Consider the following 17,529-nt stretch of genomic DNA (forward strand, 5'->3'; position numbering starts at 1 on the left):
GCCCATACTTTGAGCGGCTATTTGCACAATATTCATGTATCTACTCAGTGAGCTCTGTATGGCCTGAACATTCACACTGTCCTTCTTCCAGATGTCTATAAATTATACCAAATGCTAAGTAGAAGGACAAATAATATGTCTTGACACATTAACACAGGGATCCTGCAGGTTGACTAAGACATTTCATGTAACAAAACTACTGTGGTAAACTTGAGACTACAGGTATCCTTCACAGATAACAGCAGTCATTAAACTTCATAAATAACCTGATCATTAAGAACAGAAGCCACCTTCAGAGTTTTAGTCCTACCACTGTCCTACCACTTGGATATTACCACTCATATCACCTCTAATACTTTCTTTCATACCAATACTTTCAAGAAATAGGGGACAACTGTGAAATCTCCAACTCCTGAAACTGGAAACAGGAACTTGAAGTATTAGGAAAATACTTAAGCCAAAGTGATTTTTCAGTATTTTAAGTATATAAGGGATTATGATTAAGAAGGTAGCAGATGCCTTAAAAGCAGCTTCTCCCGTCCCAATCAAGCTTTCAGATGAATGCAGCCCCAACCAAAATCCAGACTGAAATCTCATAACAAACTCTGAGGCAGAACCACATAAGCCACTCATTACTTTTTGAACTATGGGATAATAAAAGTTTGTTGTCCTAAGCCACTTAAAAATCAAACAAAAAAACAGTGACTCGTACTCTTTATCCCCATTGACTTTAAATAAAAATGGATGGATTTAAATTTTAGCTAAATTTCACATAAAATTTCCTAATTTTTTCATACGTACTTTTAATAAGTAATTTTAAAGCTACTCTCTGCTGAGGTCAACAGACAAGTAAGGTAGTTATTTTTTTCAGGAGTACATCAGCTGTAGATCTAAGTTAAAGAATATTAGATTAAATAGGTAATTCCCACTGATTACTCTATAGACATTTTTATGCAAGGCTAATGAGGCCACAGCCTAATGATAACAATGAGCTGTGGGGAGAAAAGGAAGAAGCTGGCTTGTTCTCAACCAGAAATCAGAGCTGCTGCAATGCTGACTTCTGCTATGGAGTGAAATCAGGATCTACAGGACCTGCCACTCAACTATTATGATGAGCTAAAACCAGTGCTTGAGAAATGCTGGTCAAGGTAATGGCCAACATGTTTTCCTACTCCATCGCTCTACGAAGCAGCAGATCAAGACAAAAAGACAGGTAACTATCACAGAACATTTGAAACCATTCTGTAGCTGAGCCTCAAAGTAGCCACTCCATAGCTATACACCGCTGTAGAAGTAATCACAGACCACCTTCTTTCCACTGAGCTTTAAACTGGATATGAAATAACATTCAGAATTCCAGTGATACCATTTTTTTGTTATGAAAACGGTTTAAAGATATCACTGGTTAATCAAAATAGAAAAAATTAACTTCACTTATCCTACAAGCAGAAAAGATATTTTAATTTAAGCATTTACTACTGATATAAACAAACAAGTAAATGTACAAAAGGACTATGTAAGTTACTTTTTAAATAGCACTAAGATAATAAAATATGCTAGAAAATGTCAGTACAAAATAGCCCTAATTGTTCTGCTACTTTATCAAGAACTGTAAGAGATTTTCTAAAACAAAGGGGGGAAATGTTAATTTAATTGCTTTTTTGTTATTTTTAAATGCACCTTTCTTTGTGGGAAGGACAATATTTCAAAGCTCTAGACAGTAGTTGAGTAACATCTCTTTTTTTCTTGCCCTCTCTCTATTCCAAAGGAGTATCAGTGAGGAAGCAATGAGGCACACTTCCCTCAAGAAATGATGACGTTATGATTTCACTACCTTGCTCTTTCCCAGGATTTCTCCTAATGAATAGTCAGATATTAAAAATATTAAGGATAAGTTAAAGGCAAACAGAATCCTCCTCAAACACTGCATGTGATGGTAGACACGCAGCACTTACCTTCTTCCCTCCAGTCACAAACTGCTTGCAGCTGGATCTCACGAAATGCGGGTGCACGCCAACGATCTACGAGGGAACAGGGAGAGGTTTAGGCTTCACAGTTGAAGCACAGAATGAAAACCTTTTCTACATTACAGGCATTCACAGAAGCAGTACCATCAACCAAAACACCACCTGCAGAAATATTTCTGGGACATGACCCTCACTCTATCTACCAGATGATTGTTCTCCACCACCAAATTTCTTGGAAGGAGAGTCTACTGGCAGCGTCCACTTCTTTATCTCCAATTTACTTCTTGGTATGTGTTGAGCTTCCTGTTCTAAAGATTGGCAACTCAGATTTCCAAATGAAATGCCCTGTTCCCGTCCTCACTGTGTAATCTCCAGACCACCTTTCACCCTGCTGCCCTTGCTTCCTTCTGGAAACCCTCTCTCCTTTGGCTTCCCTGACACCACTACTCTCCTGGTGGTACCTAAGAGACCCTCTGAATCTTCTTAGATCCCTTGCTGATTCCCCCCTCCTCACTGTAGGAATCTTTAAGTTAAGGGTGTTACAGAATTTTACCATCAGTCTTCTTCTCACTCTAACTTTTCACTGGATAATATCTTTAAAAATGGTTTCATCTTACTCAACTGTGGTTATCAACTTTGTGTTTTTAGGGCCAATCTCTATTGTGCACTTCATATTCATGCTTCCAAAGCCCCATAACATTTCCACTGGATGTACTACAGTTATCTAACCAAACTAGCAACGTCCTTACTCAAACTATCCCTCATTGCAACTGATAGCATTCTAATTACCAAAGCAAGAACCTGGCTCTACCCTTAGCAATTATTCCAAGCTTATCCCCTCATCCAATCCATTACTAAGACTTGTTAAGTCTATCTCTTAAAGGTTTTCTGAATTCATTTCTTCTAATTCCATCACTATTGCTCTTTTTATTGAGATCCTGCAAAGTCCTGCTTAGAAGGCATTAGCCTTCTAAATTATCTCTGTCCACAAATACTCCCCTACTTAAATTACCCTCCAATCCAGCAAAATTGGTTTTCTAAAAAACACATCAGACCCTATCTCTCTTTTACCTGCTGATCAATGTTTGATTAAACAAGTGAAAAAAAGGAATGACCTCACCCTTTGACAACTGTAATAGTTATTTAGCTACCATAACTATTACCTAAAACCAGCCCTCCTGCCTTGAGTCTATCAGCCTTGCAATCTACACTATACATAGTCGCTGTATTAATTTTCCTTAAGCTTAGTTCAGTTTATATCACTTCTTTGTTCTTAAACATTAAATAATTTCTCCTTATCTACCAGATGGAGTCCAAATTCCTTAGCATGAATATAAAGCCAGCCCCAATCTGTCTATACGGCTCTCCTGCCAAGTCAGTATTTTATGCACCATCTAAACTAGACTATTTGCCACTTCCTGAACACAATTTGAACTTTCTAGCCTCTCCATTCATATTATATTTATTCCACATGGGAAGCCAGCTTCTCCATCCATTCTGCCCATTTATTAAAGCCCAGTCAAACATCACTCCATCTGTGAAGCCATTATGAACAAGAAGAACTAGAGGAAACTTCTTTTAGCTTTGGACTTCTTAGTATTAGAACTCTTTATTCTTACCTCTTTGCGTCTTTAATCACAGATAGTGTGTGTGTGTGTGTGTGTGTGTGTGTGTGTGTGTGTGTGTGTGTGTGTGATCTAACCCACTAACAAAAGATTCCTGGGGACAGACTGAGATCACAGTCACATAATATCCATCCTGTGACCCTTCACAGCATCAAATAGTATTTAGCACATCATAACTGTTGAATAGATGCTTAGTGACAAAATTAATGCAAGACTGGTAAGTACTCAAAGTACTATAATGCTTATTGCCTTAGTTGAGAAAACCCTTAAAAAAATGCAAACTTACTGAATACTTACTTTAATGGGACAGTCAAAAGTCTCATGAAATTCTTCTCCTGAGTACAGTCCAAACACCTGCACCTAAAAAAGGAAATGGATCCTGTCAGTTCACCGTGACCACCACAAAGAAGGCTCCTGAATCAGTGAGAACATATACTATCAATAAAAAAGTAGAGTAGTTAATAATCTAAGGTCCTTGTGATTTTTATTAAGTATCCAAGAAAAACAATTCTATCAGGATGAGAGCACTCTGCTGCAACTATTAGAAGCATCTCATGGACAGAGGTCCCTTGACTCACCAATTTGTTTCATTAAATGGGTGCCATCTTTTAACACTGAAATAGATATGAATAGGTTCTTAAAATTCTTTAATGAACTTCCCATAGGCTATCCCTAAAGGAATTAATTTTTCCTTCCCTTGAAGGAAAAAGGAGCTTCTTTTTTTGAATCATATATACATAAATCAACCATGCAGATCAATGTGGTGAGAGATTAGGCAAACTGCACTTCATTTATAATCTTACACTGGATCTGTTGAGAGCACATAAATGTAAGATTAAAATTTCTACTTATCAGCACCTCCCTTAAAGTTGTTCCAGACTATTTCTTTCATACTTAATCTCTTTTCTGAGTGGTTTACTTAAGAAATTGAATAATATACATATTGTAAAGGGTACAAATGATAAATTTAAAGCTTCACAAATTCTTACGATGTGAACATATCCCTGCAACCCTCACCTAGACCAAGGACTAGAACCCACCCACGAGGCTCTCTGGTGCCCCTTCCCAATCAGTGACACCCTTGTGAACTAACCACTGCTCTCAAATCTATCACTACAGATAAGTTGTGCCAGTGTCTGGATTTTATATAAATATTATCATAAACTCTTTCACTGGCTTCTTTCACCAACATTTTCTTTGTGAGATTTATCCACACCGCTGTGTATCACAGTAGCTGGTTCTTTGTCACTGTTGTGCAGTATTTCAATGTACAAATATTGATCACAATTTATGTATCCATCTTCTTTTGATTGTTTGGGTTGTTTCCAGATTGGGGCTATTACAAATAATGCTGCAATTAACACTCTTTACAAATCATCTGGTGTGCTTATATACATATTTATGAAGGGTATGTAAGTCTGAATGGGATTGTTGAGTTACAGGGTTTGCCTCTGCTCACATTTAACAGACAAACTACTTCACAAAGTAATTCTGACCAATTTGTCTCATCAGCAAAGCCTAAGAATACTAGGAGCTCTCAAATGTTTGGAACTATTAGGGGCATTTAGCACTATTTTCCAGCATTAGGGATGTGTTCATTCTTTTTCTAGTCTCTAGAAGAATAGTATTATTTCTAATAGTATTTCTTCATAATAAATACTTAAACAGTATTTAAGTTTTACAGGAATTCACTAGTGAAACTGGGTCTACTGGATCTGAGACAGTTGTTAATTACAAATTCAATTTTTAAAATTGATATAAAACTATTCAGGTTTTCAATTTCTTCTTGTTTGTAGTCTTAGGTTGTGAGTGGTTCATTTTTGCAAGTTCAAAGAGGAAAATTTACTTATGGCATAATTTTTAGAGTCAAATTCATTCATTAAGAGATAAAAATCTTTAAGATATTCCATTCATTTTGTGACTACTGTTTTTAGGCCCTTGCCATGTATGTTATTTGGGTTCCAAGACCAGCACATGGTACAACATTAACACCAAAAAATCTGATTGACCCTGAAGTGATCTGTTAAATATTCTTGACATGACAAATGCATGTGTGCCCCATAACCATCTTGCTTCTCACTGTTCAGAGGGCATCAAATCATCACTTCTATAACAAATGTACAAGCATAGGATGCACTGAATTCCTAAAAACTGGTGGTTGAAAAGCAGGAAAGAAAAGCACAGCACTGAGTTTTATTTCACCCTAGGCAAGTTTAACCTGACTGATACAACAGATCTAAGAAAATCGGTGGGAGTGAGAGAGGTACTATATCACCTGAATCTTCATAAATCAACAAGTGGTCAACTTACTGAAGTTACCTCAGTATAAACTCACGCTGGAGTCGGAAGTTTAAGTTCTTTTACCATAAGCTATTTCTATTCAATGTAACGATGTCACTCACAATATGGTCCTGTGTTAAATCTTATAGTATTACTACTAACTTAGATCTCTAATGCTTCCCCATGCTTTACCTCAGTGGTTCTCAAACCTGACTGCACAGTTGAGATCCCTGGATACTAATGGCCTGACCCCATCCTAAACAAATTAAACTTTCTGGTGGAGTGAAAATGACATTTTGAAAGGTCTGCAACTGGAAGTATGTAGCTAGCATTGAAAATCCTGCTCTACCTTATCTGGTCCTTACAGGACCATGGCTAGGGATGGGCAGCAAACACCGTATGCCCGTGCAACACATCATTTTGTAGAGAAGCAAATGACTTGCCTAAGGATGGCGACTAAGCAAGGATGGTGTTCCAAGCACTGTTCTTTTATGCACTATCATTACATGACATAGTCTAAAATATGCAAATACACAAAGATACCCTTCCACATAAACTGTAAGAAAAGTAGAATATGCAAAAAAGAAAACAACACAACCCAGAAGCCTCAAGTATCTGCTAAACTACAATGAAAGTATCAGATTTGAATTAGGCAACTCTACGACAGAAGTTGAAATTAAACGAAGGCGACTTCATTTAAATGGATAAACTTCCTTCTGCCTATAGCAGGGTAAAGGTGATTTCAGAACAATAGTTGAGCTATTTTTATTGTGTGGGTAAGTATATGAGATATAAACAAATAATGTATGAGCCTGTTGAAGAGACTGAGAATACTATTAGGATATATCAGTACTATGATTTTTACCCCAGCTTTTATTTTGTAAGGATAAATTGTAGGACTGTGAATCTAACAGTGAAAATTAGATTATGAATTTCCAGAGATATGTGCCCCTCTAAAAATTTTAACTCCATATTGAAGATATAATAGTTCAGTGGTAAGAAGGAATAAATAGAAAAGGGAACAAATCACAGAAGTTCTTAGCAAACAAGCTGATACTCATTCTTGAGAACTAGACAGAAGCAAAAAGCCACTATCATTCCAGAGCAGGAGCTCGAGGAGTGTTTGCTAATGGTGGCTGAGCTAGATTAGAGCCCTCAGGTCAATCTCTATTACTACGTTCTACTGAGTAACATTTTCCTCAACTGGCCTTATTTTCTCCCTTAGTATGCAAAACACTGTAACTTCACAAGACGAATATCATAAACTTTACCAGTATAAGCAGGGTGATTTGAAAAACCTTTGATGTTTCAGTGCATTCCACCAATGTGACAATCCCCCTAAGTGGTCACAAGTTATACTATGAAAGCTAATAAAATCCAAAACAATTCTCATTCATTTCCTCTATCTTTTTCCCTCATTATTTATTTTGACATTTTGTCCATACTTTGTAGAAGGAATCTGTTGAATGATTACTTGGAGTATTTTAGCTTTTAGGAAGATCTCATCTGAGATAAGAATCATAGATTCAAAAGCTAAAATAGAGAGGATTCTTCTGAAAATGGTATCTCCTACTGCAGCAAGAACACCCTACCCTATTATCTTGTCACAAAAATACCTGATGAAGAAAAAGAATATTCAGAACCATTGACCTTATAGTCAATCTACTGCAAAGTCCTAGAGGATTTCTCAGTAACTACAAACCAAAGATTTCTTCGGGCAGTAAAATACATGCCACAAAAGGTATGTGACATGTATTTTACTGCCCGAAGTAAAGAAAACTTACCCTTTTGAGACAGTAAAGAAGGTGTGTATCCTTCTCCACTTTAGCATGGGATTCTATATATTTGCCAACCAGAAAACTGGGTGACAGCCCTCCTGATGTAGAGGAACTGTGAGTGAAGTGGCCAAAGTGTCAGACAACCCTCCCAGCTAGTATTTCCCCTGTAATAGCCTCTCTCAAACCTCTTCTCCAAACAACAACAGGACATGGGTGAGAATTGGATGACCATGTAAACTGTCCCTCCATCTAGGGCAGTAGTGAAGGGACCTAGCAGGGGAGATTGCTGATTTTCATATTCTCCACTCAAGAAGGGAGTTGGAGACTCAAGAGAGATGATAGGAGAGGCTCCCACTTCCCTAGGGGAGCTGCCAGAACCGGTTACCTCCAGTTTAGTTAATCAAGCTTATTAACAGGGCCCCTGTGTGGGGCCAAGAGGGTGACTCTACAATACCCAAAATGGTAACAAGTAGGGCCAAAAGCAACCACACATAAACCTATTTGCTAACCCAGGTTCAGAAAGATCTCTTCTTCTTGTTCTGGAATGTATAAATAAGGAACAAACAAGGTCTATAAAAAGAATATTGCCCAACAGAAGTCCAATGTTTCAAAGGGATGCAAAGTATCCATTTAAAAATGTTTAATAGTAACCAGAAAAGAAAGACTTAGGCAACTCTTTGGCAACTTCAAAAAGAAGAGGACTCTACGAATCTAGAGCAGAAAGATGGGATGATGACGATGACGATAAAAGCTAACAATTACGGCATTTTCTTCTGTTCCAAGTACTATTCTGAACATTCTACAAATACTAATCATTTATTTCTCCTAATAATCAATCAGGTGGGTACTGTTATTATCCCCATTTTATAGAGGAGGAAATGGATTAAGGCACAGAGAGGTATGAATAACTTACGTGAGATCACAAAGCTAAAGTGTGGCAGGATAATTCTACTGCTAACCTTTAGACCACACTGCCTGATACTTTAAGACATATTTTAATGAAATATATATGTGGCTGATAGGAAAACAGAGGTGGGAAAGAAACCAAAAATGCAAAATGGAATAAAATGCTATTCCACAAAGCAAATTTGACATTGAAACAAGAGCAAATCAACAAAGGGAACAAACAAGTAGAGAAACTCCCCGACTACACAGAAAGGAGTGGGTGGAAACAACAAGAGCAAAGCTTCCTGTGCAGTATGTGGGTGTCACACAACATGACCCATTTTCTTACAACCCATCAATTTTCAAAAGAAGCGCAAATAGCGTCCATCCATTCACCCTCTTACCTTGAAAGCTTAGGTAAAATAATGTGGGAGAGGAAGAGGCCACACTGCAATGGGTTAAAAAGTGACTGGTTAGCAGTAAAAAGAGTTAATTAATATGAATGACTGCAATCTGGGCCATACTTACAGCACCTGCAGCCTCCCTCTGTGCCCACTGTCCACCTGAGGAAGCAGAGGCACTGGGAAGAGGATCAAACAACACCCCCAATCTAACAGCAGAGTGGGAACCCCACCCTGGCTGGCAGAATACAGAAGCAGGCTCGTAGACTGTGAGATACTGCCTCCAGCCTGAGTATTATTGAGTTTATTTGAAGGAATGAAAACAAATGGAACTGAAGCAATAATCAAAATCAGAACTGAAGTAAACTTTCCTGAAATGAAAACAATACTTCAGTATATAGATCAAAAGGACTTACTGTGTTCCAGACAAAATTAATGAAAATAGACCCGAACAAGACATATCAAAGTGAATTACAAGGGCCGTATATTGTTGTTTTATTGTTGTTATTATTATTAGTCTAAGCTCCAAGGCAGGACAAAAAAAAAATTAAAAAGGTTTTGTGAAAGAACAACAGTAGGCTGGCCTCAGACATGTATACAAAAATAAAGGTCATAGGGAAGATACTTTTCTGGATTTTCAGGAAAATATTTCAATGCAGAACTCCATACTAAAATGATTCTAGCTTATGTATAAAGGTAACATATTTTATCTAGGAGTCATAATACACTAAAGAAAGTAAAAAATCACAACTGCCATTTGAAGATGTATTCACTCTAGATATCTGGAGTTCACCTTTGCAATAATCTTTGATTTGGTATCATTACTAACCACTTTGCTAGATCATTCCATACTAGCTAATTTTCATACTACTAACTCATGGTAAGAGCTGGCTTACAAAAGTATTTATTTTCAATTCTATCAATGCTAATGAAACATGTGAAGAACATTTTTAAAATGTATCATATACAGCAGTTATAAATTTGACTAAAATAGGAAAACAGGTACTTGCCAAGAAGTGTGCCAGGCGCTGAGAGTCATCTCATTATTTTTGAGACATAGTAGTTAAAATGTCCCTCTCACCACATCAAATAATTCTTTAACATTTAAAGTTCTGAAAATTCCTCAATGAAGTATCTTGTAAAAAATTATTTCCAATTCAAAAAATGAATATTCTCTTTAAACAAATCAGTTCAATTAAATTGGTATCAGAGTATACTCTTTAAGAAAACAAAATGAAGATTATCCTTCTTTACAAATAGGAAAGTCTTTTAATAGTTTGGATAATTCTTCTCAATTTCTGCACATACCAACTCCTCCCTCATTGCTCTTCAGCTGTCTGGCTCATGTCCAAATTTCAGAAAGTACCATAAAATCTGACAGTGCTTTGTGAAATATACAGTGTTTCCATTACTATCTCAAGACTCTTTGGGCAACATGAAGCTTAGATATATACATGCATTCTTGTATATCAAGAGAACTTCATTTTTCTTTTGTTAACAGATTAAATGGGTATAAATCTTTTACACTGAGCTCATTACTCTTAATGTACTCATCCTAATGGTCCATTGAATTTAGATTAAAAAAATACAAAATTAGATTAGGAAATCTCTTCACTGTCAGACTTACGTAAGGTTCTGAAATGATTCTTAATGCCCTCTCTTTCTAAACTGTTATTTTAGAAAAGTAGCTCAAATACACTGTACATTAGAATTTTATTACTGCAAATCAACATTAGAAAAGACTTCCATTGACTGAAAAACAAAAAAGACATTCTTCTAAGTGGAAAATCAATCACCACAACCACTAAATGTCACAGCTCAACATCAGTAAGAAGTACCAATAATTGTTAGGTATATGCCAAACCAATGACGTATGTCCTTAGCCAAGGAAGTGGGTGCCAGGTTTTTAGAAAACTGTACATATATTGATTTTACATTTATTTAATGTGGCCATTGTAAGACACTTTATTCTTCTGATAAACTATGACTGCTTATCAAAAGATTCTATAATTCAAGAGAAACATTCATAACGTGTGTGTGAAAATGAAAACCACTGGCCCACAAAAATCATGCCCACAAAATCCAATTTTGTGGATTTATGGCAGAAAGGCATTAAACTACTGTCTTGTAGGAACTGCAGACTAGTCACTGAAGTATAAGTGTCACAGCAGTAATGATTAAGGTGACATGTCCCCCTGCCACAGCTGTTAATCAGCTTAATACTAGTTACATTATTGGCATTCTTGTAATTACTTTTCCTAAGGCACATTTGTGCAAAATATATTTTACTTTAATTATGAGCTATCGGAAGCAAGTTCAATACCCAAAAAGAATAATCAAACATCTCCTAAAGCAGTATACAGTAAGCAGAGGGCTCTTCTGAGCACCTGGAACTGGGTAACATCCCTGGAGCAGTGTCAACACCATACCTTGCCATCCTCTGAACACATGCCCATGTGTTCTCCACTTTCATCCAGGCTAATCTGATTTATCTTCACAGGACTCTATAAAAACAAAACAAAGCAAAACAAAAGTATAAAATTGTAGGAAAACATAAATCAAGAATCAAATGCCTTGGCTCTTTGTAAAATTTAAGTGATAGAACTTGTCTATTCGTTTAAATGCACAAGTCCTTGTTTTTACAAATGAAAATGGTAAAATACACTCTTGTTCTCAGACAAGATTAAGCCCAGAAAACTAAGATTTCCCTAAATGATCTTCTCATGTACTTGAAGTCCCAGCTAAATGCTAGTTTGCATACATGCTATAGGCCTTTTTATTGTTCTGTTCTATTTACTCTACCCTCCTAAAACTCTTTCCCACCCAAGTCCATTAGAATTATAAAACAAAAGCCAAAATAAAAAGCCTGATATAAAGAAACATTTCAGTTGTTTAGTTTGCCTCATCAGTCCATCTATTTGTTATTCTCTTATAAGTGACTAAATCAGCTTTTTATTTATACTTTGTACTTAGTATTTTCTGGGGGAAATCCATAAGGTCTAATTGATATTAACTAACTTTGTTAGCCACCTTCCCATTCTTTTGAGTAACCTCAAATTTTAAAATCCACTGAAATTAAGAATCAGCATTCCACCTTAGATGTAGTGTTCTAAGTGCAAATACACAACTATATTTTTAATATTGCCCACAGCTTTCCAGTTCTCTACATAGCCAAGAGTTTACTTACTGAAACATTCATACAGGTGCATTTTCTAATAGAAATCAAAACTGTGAATGTTGACAACATTAAAAAATGACAAGCCCCCTTTTCTTCTCTTCTCAAATAATGGCAGTTTCCAACTATCTTACACAAATCATGAGAGAACAAACTAACCAAGAAAAGAGAAGTAAGCCTTCATTATCTACAACATTAGCCTGCAAATTTGTTTTTTAAGCTATCTAACCTTAAAATAATTTGGCTTATTGATAAAAATAAATGGAAATACTCAAAATTGATGTTGATCAACAGAAAACATCTCGCACTAGTAAGCAAAGGTCAGGTGAGACCAAGACACCCAGACCTTGGAAAGGCTCCCCACTGACTGACGCTGCTGAGTGAGATTCCCGTGTTACAGGCTGAGGCAGCTGGCCACAGAACCCTTTCTCATCTTGATCACACACCACACACACCTGGTGCCATGCTCTGAAAACCAGGCTACCTCTGTAAAAGTTCCTAGAATGTTAGAAGAGGAAAGGACCATGAAGGCAGATATTTGATCCATTTTACAAGAGAATAAACTAAAGCCCATGGTTGAGAGTCACCATAGAGAAAGAGCAGAGTCAGGACTCAGGCCCTGAGCAGTGAAGAGGTGTCCTGCAAAGGGAATGTTGGATGGGCAGCAAAGAACATGCCAAAGTAAAAAAAAAAGCAGAACAGGGAAGGCACTGGGGCCGGCATGTCTGGCCCTCTGGCTGAGAAGTCTTCATGCTCAGCTTCTAAAGTCTTCTTGGGACAAACGCTTTCCTCCTTGAATATCTTTGTTAACACTTTCCTTATTCTGATCTTTGTTCACCAAACAGTATTTTAATATCCATTTTACTCTTGGCAAATATAAACCCCACATACCTCTGACTGTAATTTCATAGGCATTTAGGTATAACCACCTCAAGTTAAAATTTAACAGGTACAGGTAACCTGATGAGTGTGAAGATACCCAGATTGTCCAATACAGTACCATCCACATGTATCTATAGAAAGTTCAGTAAGTTAAAATCACACATAATTAAACCTTCAGTTCCTCAGCTGCACTAAGGCATGCCTAGTGCACAACAGCCATGGGGCCTGGCAGCTATTCCGTGACTAAGCACACAGATCACAGAAAGTTTTCATCAGGGCAGGAAGTTTTACTGCTGTTCCAGGCCTACAAAGCTGGGCCCACTGCTGAACTCAATCCTTCTTTACAAGGCCCTTCTTTAAAACAGCTTACTATCAGAAGTATATTCTCTTCCCAGGTACATGACAAAATGTGTGTAATTCATTTTGGGCTTTGGTACTAAAAAGCTCATAGCCTGTGCTGATATTCTCTGAATCACACCGCATCATTTCCAAAGACCATATGGCATATACATTAGCTTATCCTAACAACCTCAGTGGAAAGCTATCAGTGCAGGATCATTATGTCCATCTCACAATATGGAAGACAAGGCCTCAAGGGTTTGTGTGAGATGTCTAGAACTGCCACCCAGTGGTATTCTAGGCATAAACAAACTGAACTTTTAATTAAAACGTGTTTCTTCCTGAGTAGAATCCGTTTCTACCACCACATTAGCAGTATGAGGGGAACAAAAAAAATCATACCTATGAGATATGAGAATCCTCTTTACCTCACATCTCTATTAGCAATAGACTTTTATTTTTTTGCCAATGATCAATATTCAATTATTTATTTCCCTGACTACTAATAAAACTGCATTTTCCTTAAGTTGGATGAAATTTAATTTACTCTTCTTTAAACTGCTTGTTCACATCTATTACTCATTTTTCTACTAATATATTTGTTGTTTTCTCATTAATTTCCTGTTCTATTTTTAGGGTATGAGGTCTTGGTACCTCATCCTGACACTGTATGTATGGTCTCCTATATTTGCAAGATGGTTGTAGCTTTATTTCTAACATTTATGTCTTTAATACTTTCAGAATTCATTTTATTTTCTTTTAAATGGATAGCCAGTTGAGCTAGACCCACTTATTAAATAACCAATCCTTCTTCTTCTAAAAAGAACTGTTTCTCATATAGCATCTATACTCAGTGAGAGAAGTTCTGGGTTTTCAGTTCTGATCTCTATGTCCACTGCTCTATCATTCAACATTAATTTAATTATAGGAGATGTACCTGGTATGATCTGATAATTAGAGAAGCCAAAATCCAGTTACAATTCTTCATGCTTTCCTTGGCTTTTCTGAAGGATTTTTATGCTTCCACATAAATTTTAAGATGAAATGATTCCCACACTGTTAATCATAATGATCATTGCTTTCAAGATACCAGACTTGTCTGGCTTTTCTTTTAAATTTCTCAATCTCTGAAGGCACCAATCAAAAGACATAGAATTACACAACAGATAAAAAAACAAGACCCATCTATATGCTGCCTCAAAAAGACTCATTTCAAACCCAAGAAATACACAGACTAAAAGTGAAGAGATGGGAAAAGGTACTTCATGCAGATAAGTGTAAGCAGGAGTAGCAGTACTTGTATCAGACAAAACAGACTTCAAAACAAAGAAAGTAACAAAAGACAAAGAAGGACATTACATAATGATAAAGGGGCAGTCCAACAAGAGGATGTAACCATTATAAATATCTATGCACTGAACAAGGAGCACCTATGTATGTGAAACAAATACTAACAGAATTAAAGGGGGAAACAGAAGGCAATGCATTTATTTTAGGAGACTTTAACAACATTCACACAAAAAGACAGATCAACCAAACAGAAAATAAGGAGACAGGCACTGAACAACACATTAGAACACATGGACCTAACAGACATCTACAGAACACTCCTCCTAAAAGCAGCAGGATACACATTCTTCTCAAGTGCACATGGAACAATTTCAAGAATAGATCACCACAAAGAGCTTCAGCAAATTAAAAAAGATTGAAATTGTACCAACCAGCTTCTCAGACCACAAAGGTATGAAACTAGAAATAAATTGCTCAAAGAAAATATAAAGGTCTACAAACACATGAAGACTTAATAACATGTTCCTAAATAGTCAATGGATCAAGAACCAAATAGAAACAGACATCCAGCAATATACGGAGACAAATAAAAATAACAACTCAACAGCCCAAAATCTGTGAGATGCAACGAAGGCAGTACTAAGAGGAAAGTATATTGCAATACAGGTTTACCTCAAGAAACAAGAACGATCCCAAATGAACAGTCTGAACTCACAAATGATAAAACTAGAAAAAGAAGAACAAATGAGGCCCAAAGTCAGTGGAGGAAGGGATATAATAAAGATTAGAGCATAAATAAATAAAATTGAGAAGAATAAAACAATAGAAAGAATTAATGAAACTAGGAGCTGGATCTTCCAGAAAATAAACAAAATAGATAAACCCCTAGCCAGACTTATCAAGAAAATAGAGGTTCTACATACATAAACAGATTCAGAAATGAGAAAGGAAAAATCAAAATGGACATCATGGAAATATAAAGAATTACTGGACAATACAGTGAAAAATTATATGTCAACAAATTGGACAACCTAGAAGAAATGGACAATTTTCTACAAAAATACAACCTCCCAAGACTGACCAAGGTAGAAACAGAAAGTCTGACCAGACCCCCAATTACCAGCAATGAAATCAAACAGGTAATCAAACAACTATATTAGAACAAAATCCCTAGAACAGATAGCTTCATGGATGAATTTTATCAAACATTTAAAGAATAGCTAATACCAATCCTTCTTAAAGTATTCAAAAAAGTAGAAGAGGAGGGAATACTTCCAAACTCATTCTATGAGACAAGCATCACTCTAATACCAAAACTAAAGACAATACAAAAAAGAACAGAATCCTGGATTAAAGATGGCAGCATTAAGAGGTGAGACAGATGCCTCCTCTTAAAATGGCACATAATACAAAAATATAATTAATACAACTAATCTTGAGAGGGAAACAGGAAAGAAGGCTGTGCCAGACTGCACACACGTGGAGAAGAAAATAGACCTCATGAACAGGGTAACGTACCAAAGCCGTGGCCCAGTGGGACGCAAGCTCTTCCTCTACCCAAGCTCTTCCTCTACCCCAGCTCACTGGCGGGAGGAAGAGAAACAGAGCGAGGAGGCAGTAGAGGCCTTGGACTGCTGAATACTTAGCTCAGGAGCTCTGCTCTGGGAGCACAAACTTACATTGCATGGTGCTCTGGTAATTAGGGGGATTGGAAAGCTACGACATGCAGAATACCTGGAGAGACTGAGATTCCAGCAGCTTGTGGAAAAAAGGGATCCATATCCGGCTACTCTGGGACAAAAGAAAGGTGGGCAGTCTGAGAGACTTCCTAACAGCAAGAGGGTTGTTAAAGGGGCAAGGATTGCCCAGAGCTTACTGCTCAGGAGAAAGGACAGGTAGACAAAATTTTCTGGATGCACTCTGCTCAGTAGGTTGGGAACATTCATGATTTTGAGGCTCTCCAGCCCCCTGGCTAGCTACGCAGCTCCAAGGACCCCATCCATGAAACACAGTCTGCTGCGCCTTCCTCCCGGCCAGCCCACAGGTGGCTCCACAAACCAGAAAACCCTGCCCTGGCATCAGGTTAGCCAGAGGGAAGCCCCTCCTACATCTGCTACAAACGCAAAGCACAGAGGCTTATACCTGTGTGCTTGGCCCACTGGTTCTGGCAGTGGAGACCGGTATAGCAGCCGGGAAGCAGGAAACAGCTCTTTCCTAATCCCAGGCACCAACACCGCTTCCCTGGGACCCCCGACATTGCTCCAGGGGCTGAGTAGCTCCAAAGAGTAGAGCTTATGGGCACTAGAGGGTGCCACATACAACTATGAAATGTCAAAGGAACCTGGTTCAAAGCAAAATCATATCTACACCAGAGAAAGAATCAAATGAAACTGATCTCATGAATCTTCCTGAAAGAGATTTCAAAATAAAAATAATAAATATGCTCATGGAGGTACAGAAAAATATTCAAGAACTTCAGAATGAATTCTGGTTGGGGATCCAATCATTATGGAACACAGTATCAGAAGTGAAACATACAGTGGAAGGTTTTAAAAGCAGATTAGACATGGTGGAGTAGATGATAAATGAAATAGAAATTAGAGAAGAGGAATACAAAAAAGCTGAGGCACAGTGAGAAAAAAGGATCTCTAAGAATGAAAGAATATTGAGAGAACTGTGTGACCAATCTAAACGGAACAATATTCGTATTCTAGGGGTACCAGAAGAAGAAGAAGAGAGAAAAAGGGATAGAAAGTGTCTTTGAGGAGGTAATTGCTGAAAACTTCCCTAATCTGGGGAAGGAGATAGTCTCTCAGGCCATGGAAGTACACAGATCTCCCAACACAAGGGACCCAAGGAAGATAACACCAAGACATATGATAATTAAAATGGCAAAGATCAAGGTTA

The 17,529-nt window shown here is 37.3% G+C and overlaps 1 protein-coding gene across 3 annotated transcripts in view; it reads right to left on the reverse strand.

Moving 5' to 3' along the window:
- Positions 1 to 17,529, reverse strand: part of VPS41 (VPS41 subunit of HOPS complex) — a 190,678-nt gene that overhangs the window by 79,787 nt on the left and 93,362 nt on the right. For all 3 annotated transcript variants that reach the window (XM_017661346.3, XM_073239066.1, XM_073239067.1), the window contains exons 5-7: positions 11,366 to 11,440; positions 3,890 to 3,952; positions 1,956 to 2,021 (exon numbers count right to left, since the gene is read on the reverse strand). In XM_017661346.3, coding sequence (XP_017516835.2) covers positions 1,956 to 2,021; positions 3,890 to 3,952; positions 11,366 to 11,440 — 204 coding nt within the window. The remainder of the gene's footprint in view (positions 1 to 1,955; positions 2,022 to 3,889; positions 3,953 to 11,365; positions 11,441 to 17,529) is intronic.

Source organism: Manis javanica, chromosome 6 (assembly GCF_040802235.1).
Source record: "Manis javanica isolate MJ-LG chromosome 6, MJ_LKY, whole genome shotgun sequence".
Taxonomy (NCBI): domain Eukaryota; kingdom Metazoa; phylum Chordata; class Mammalia; order Pholidota; family Manidae; genus Manis; species Manis javanica.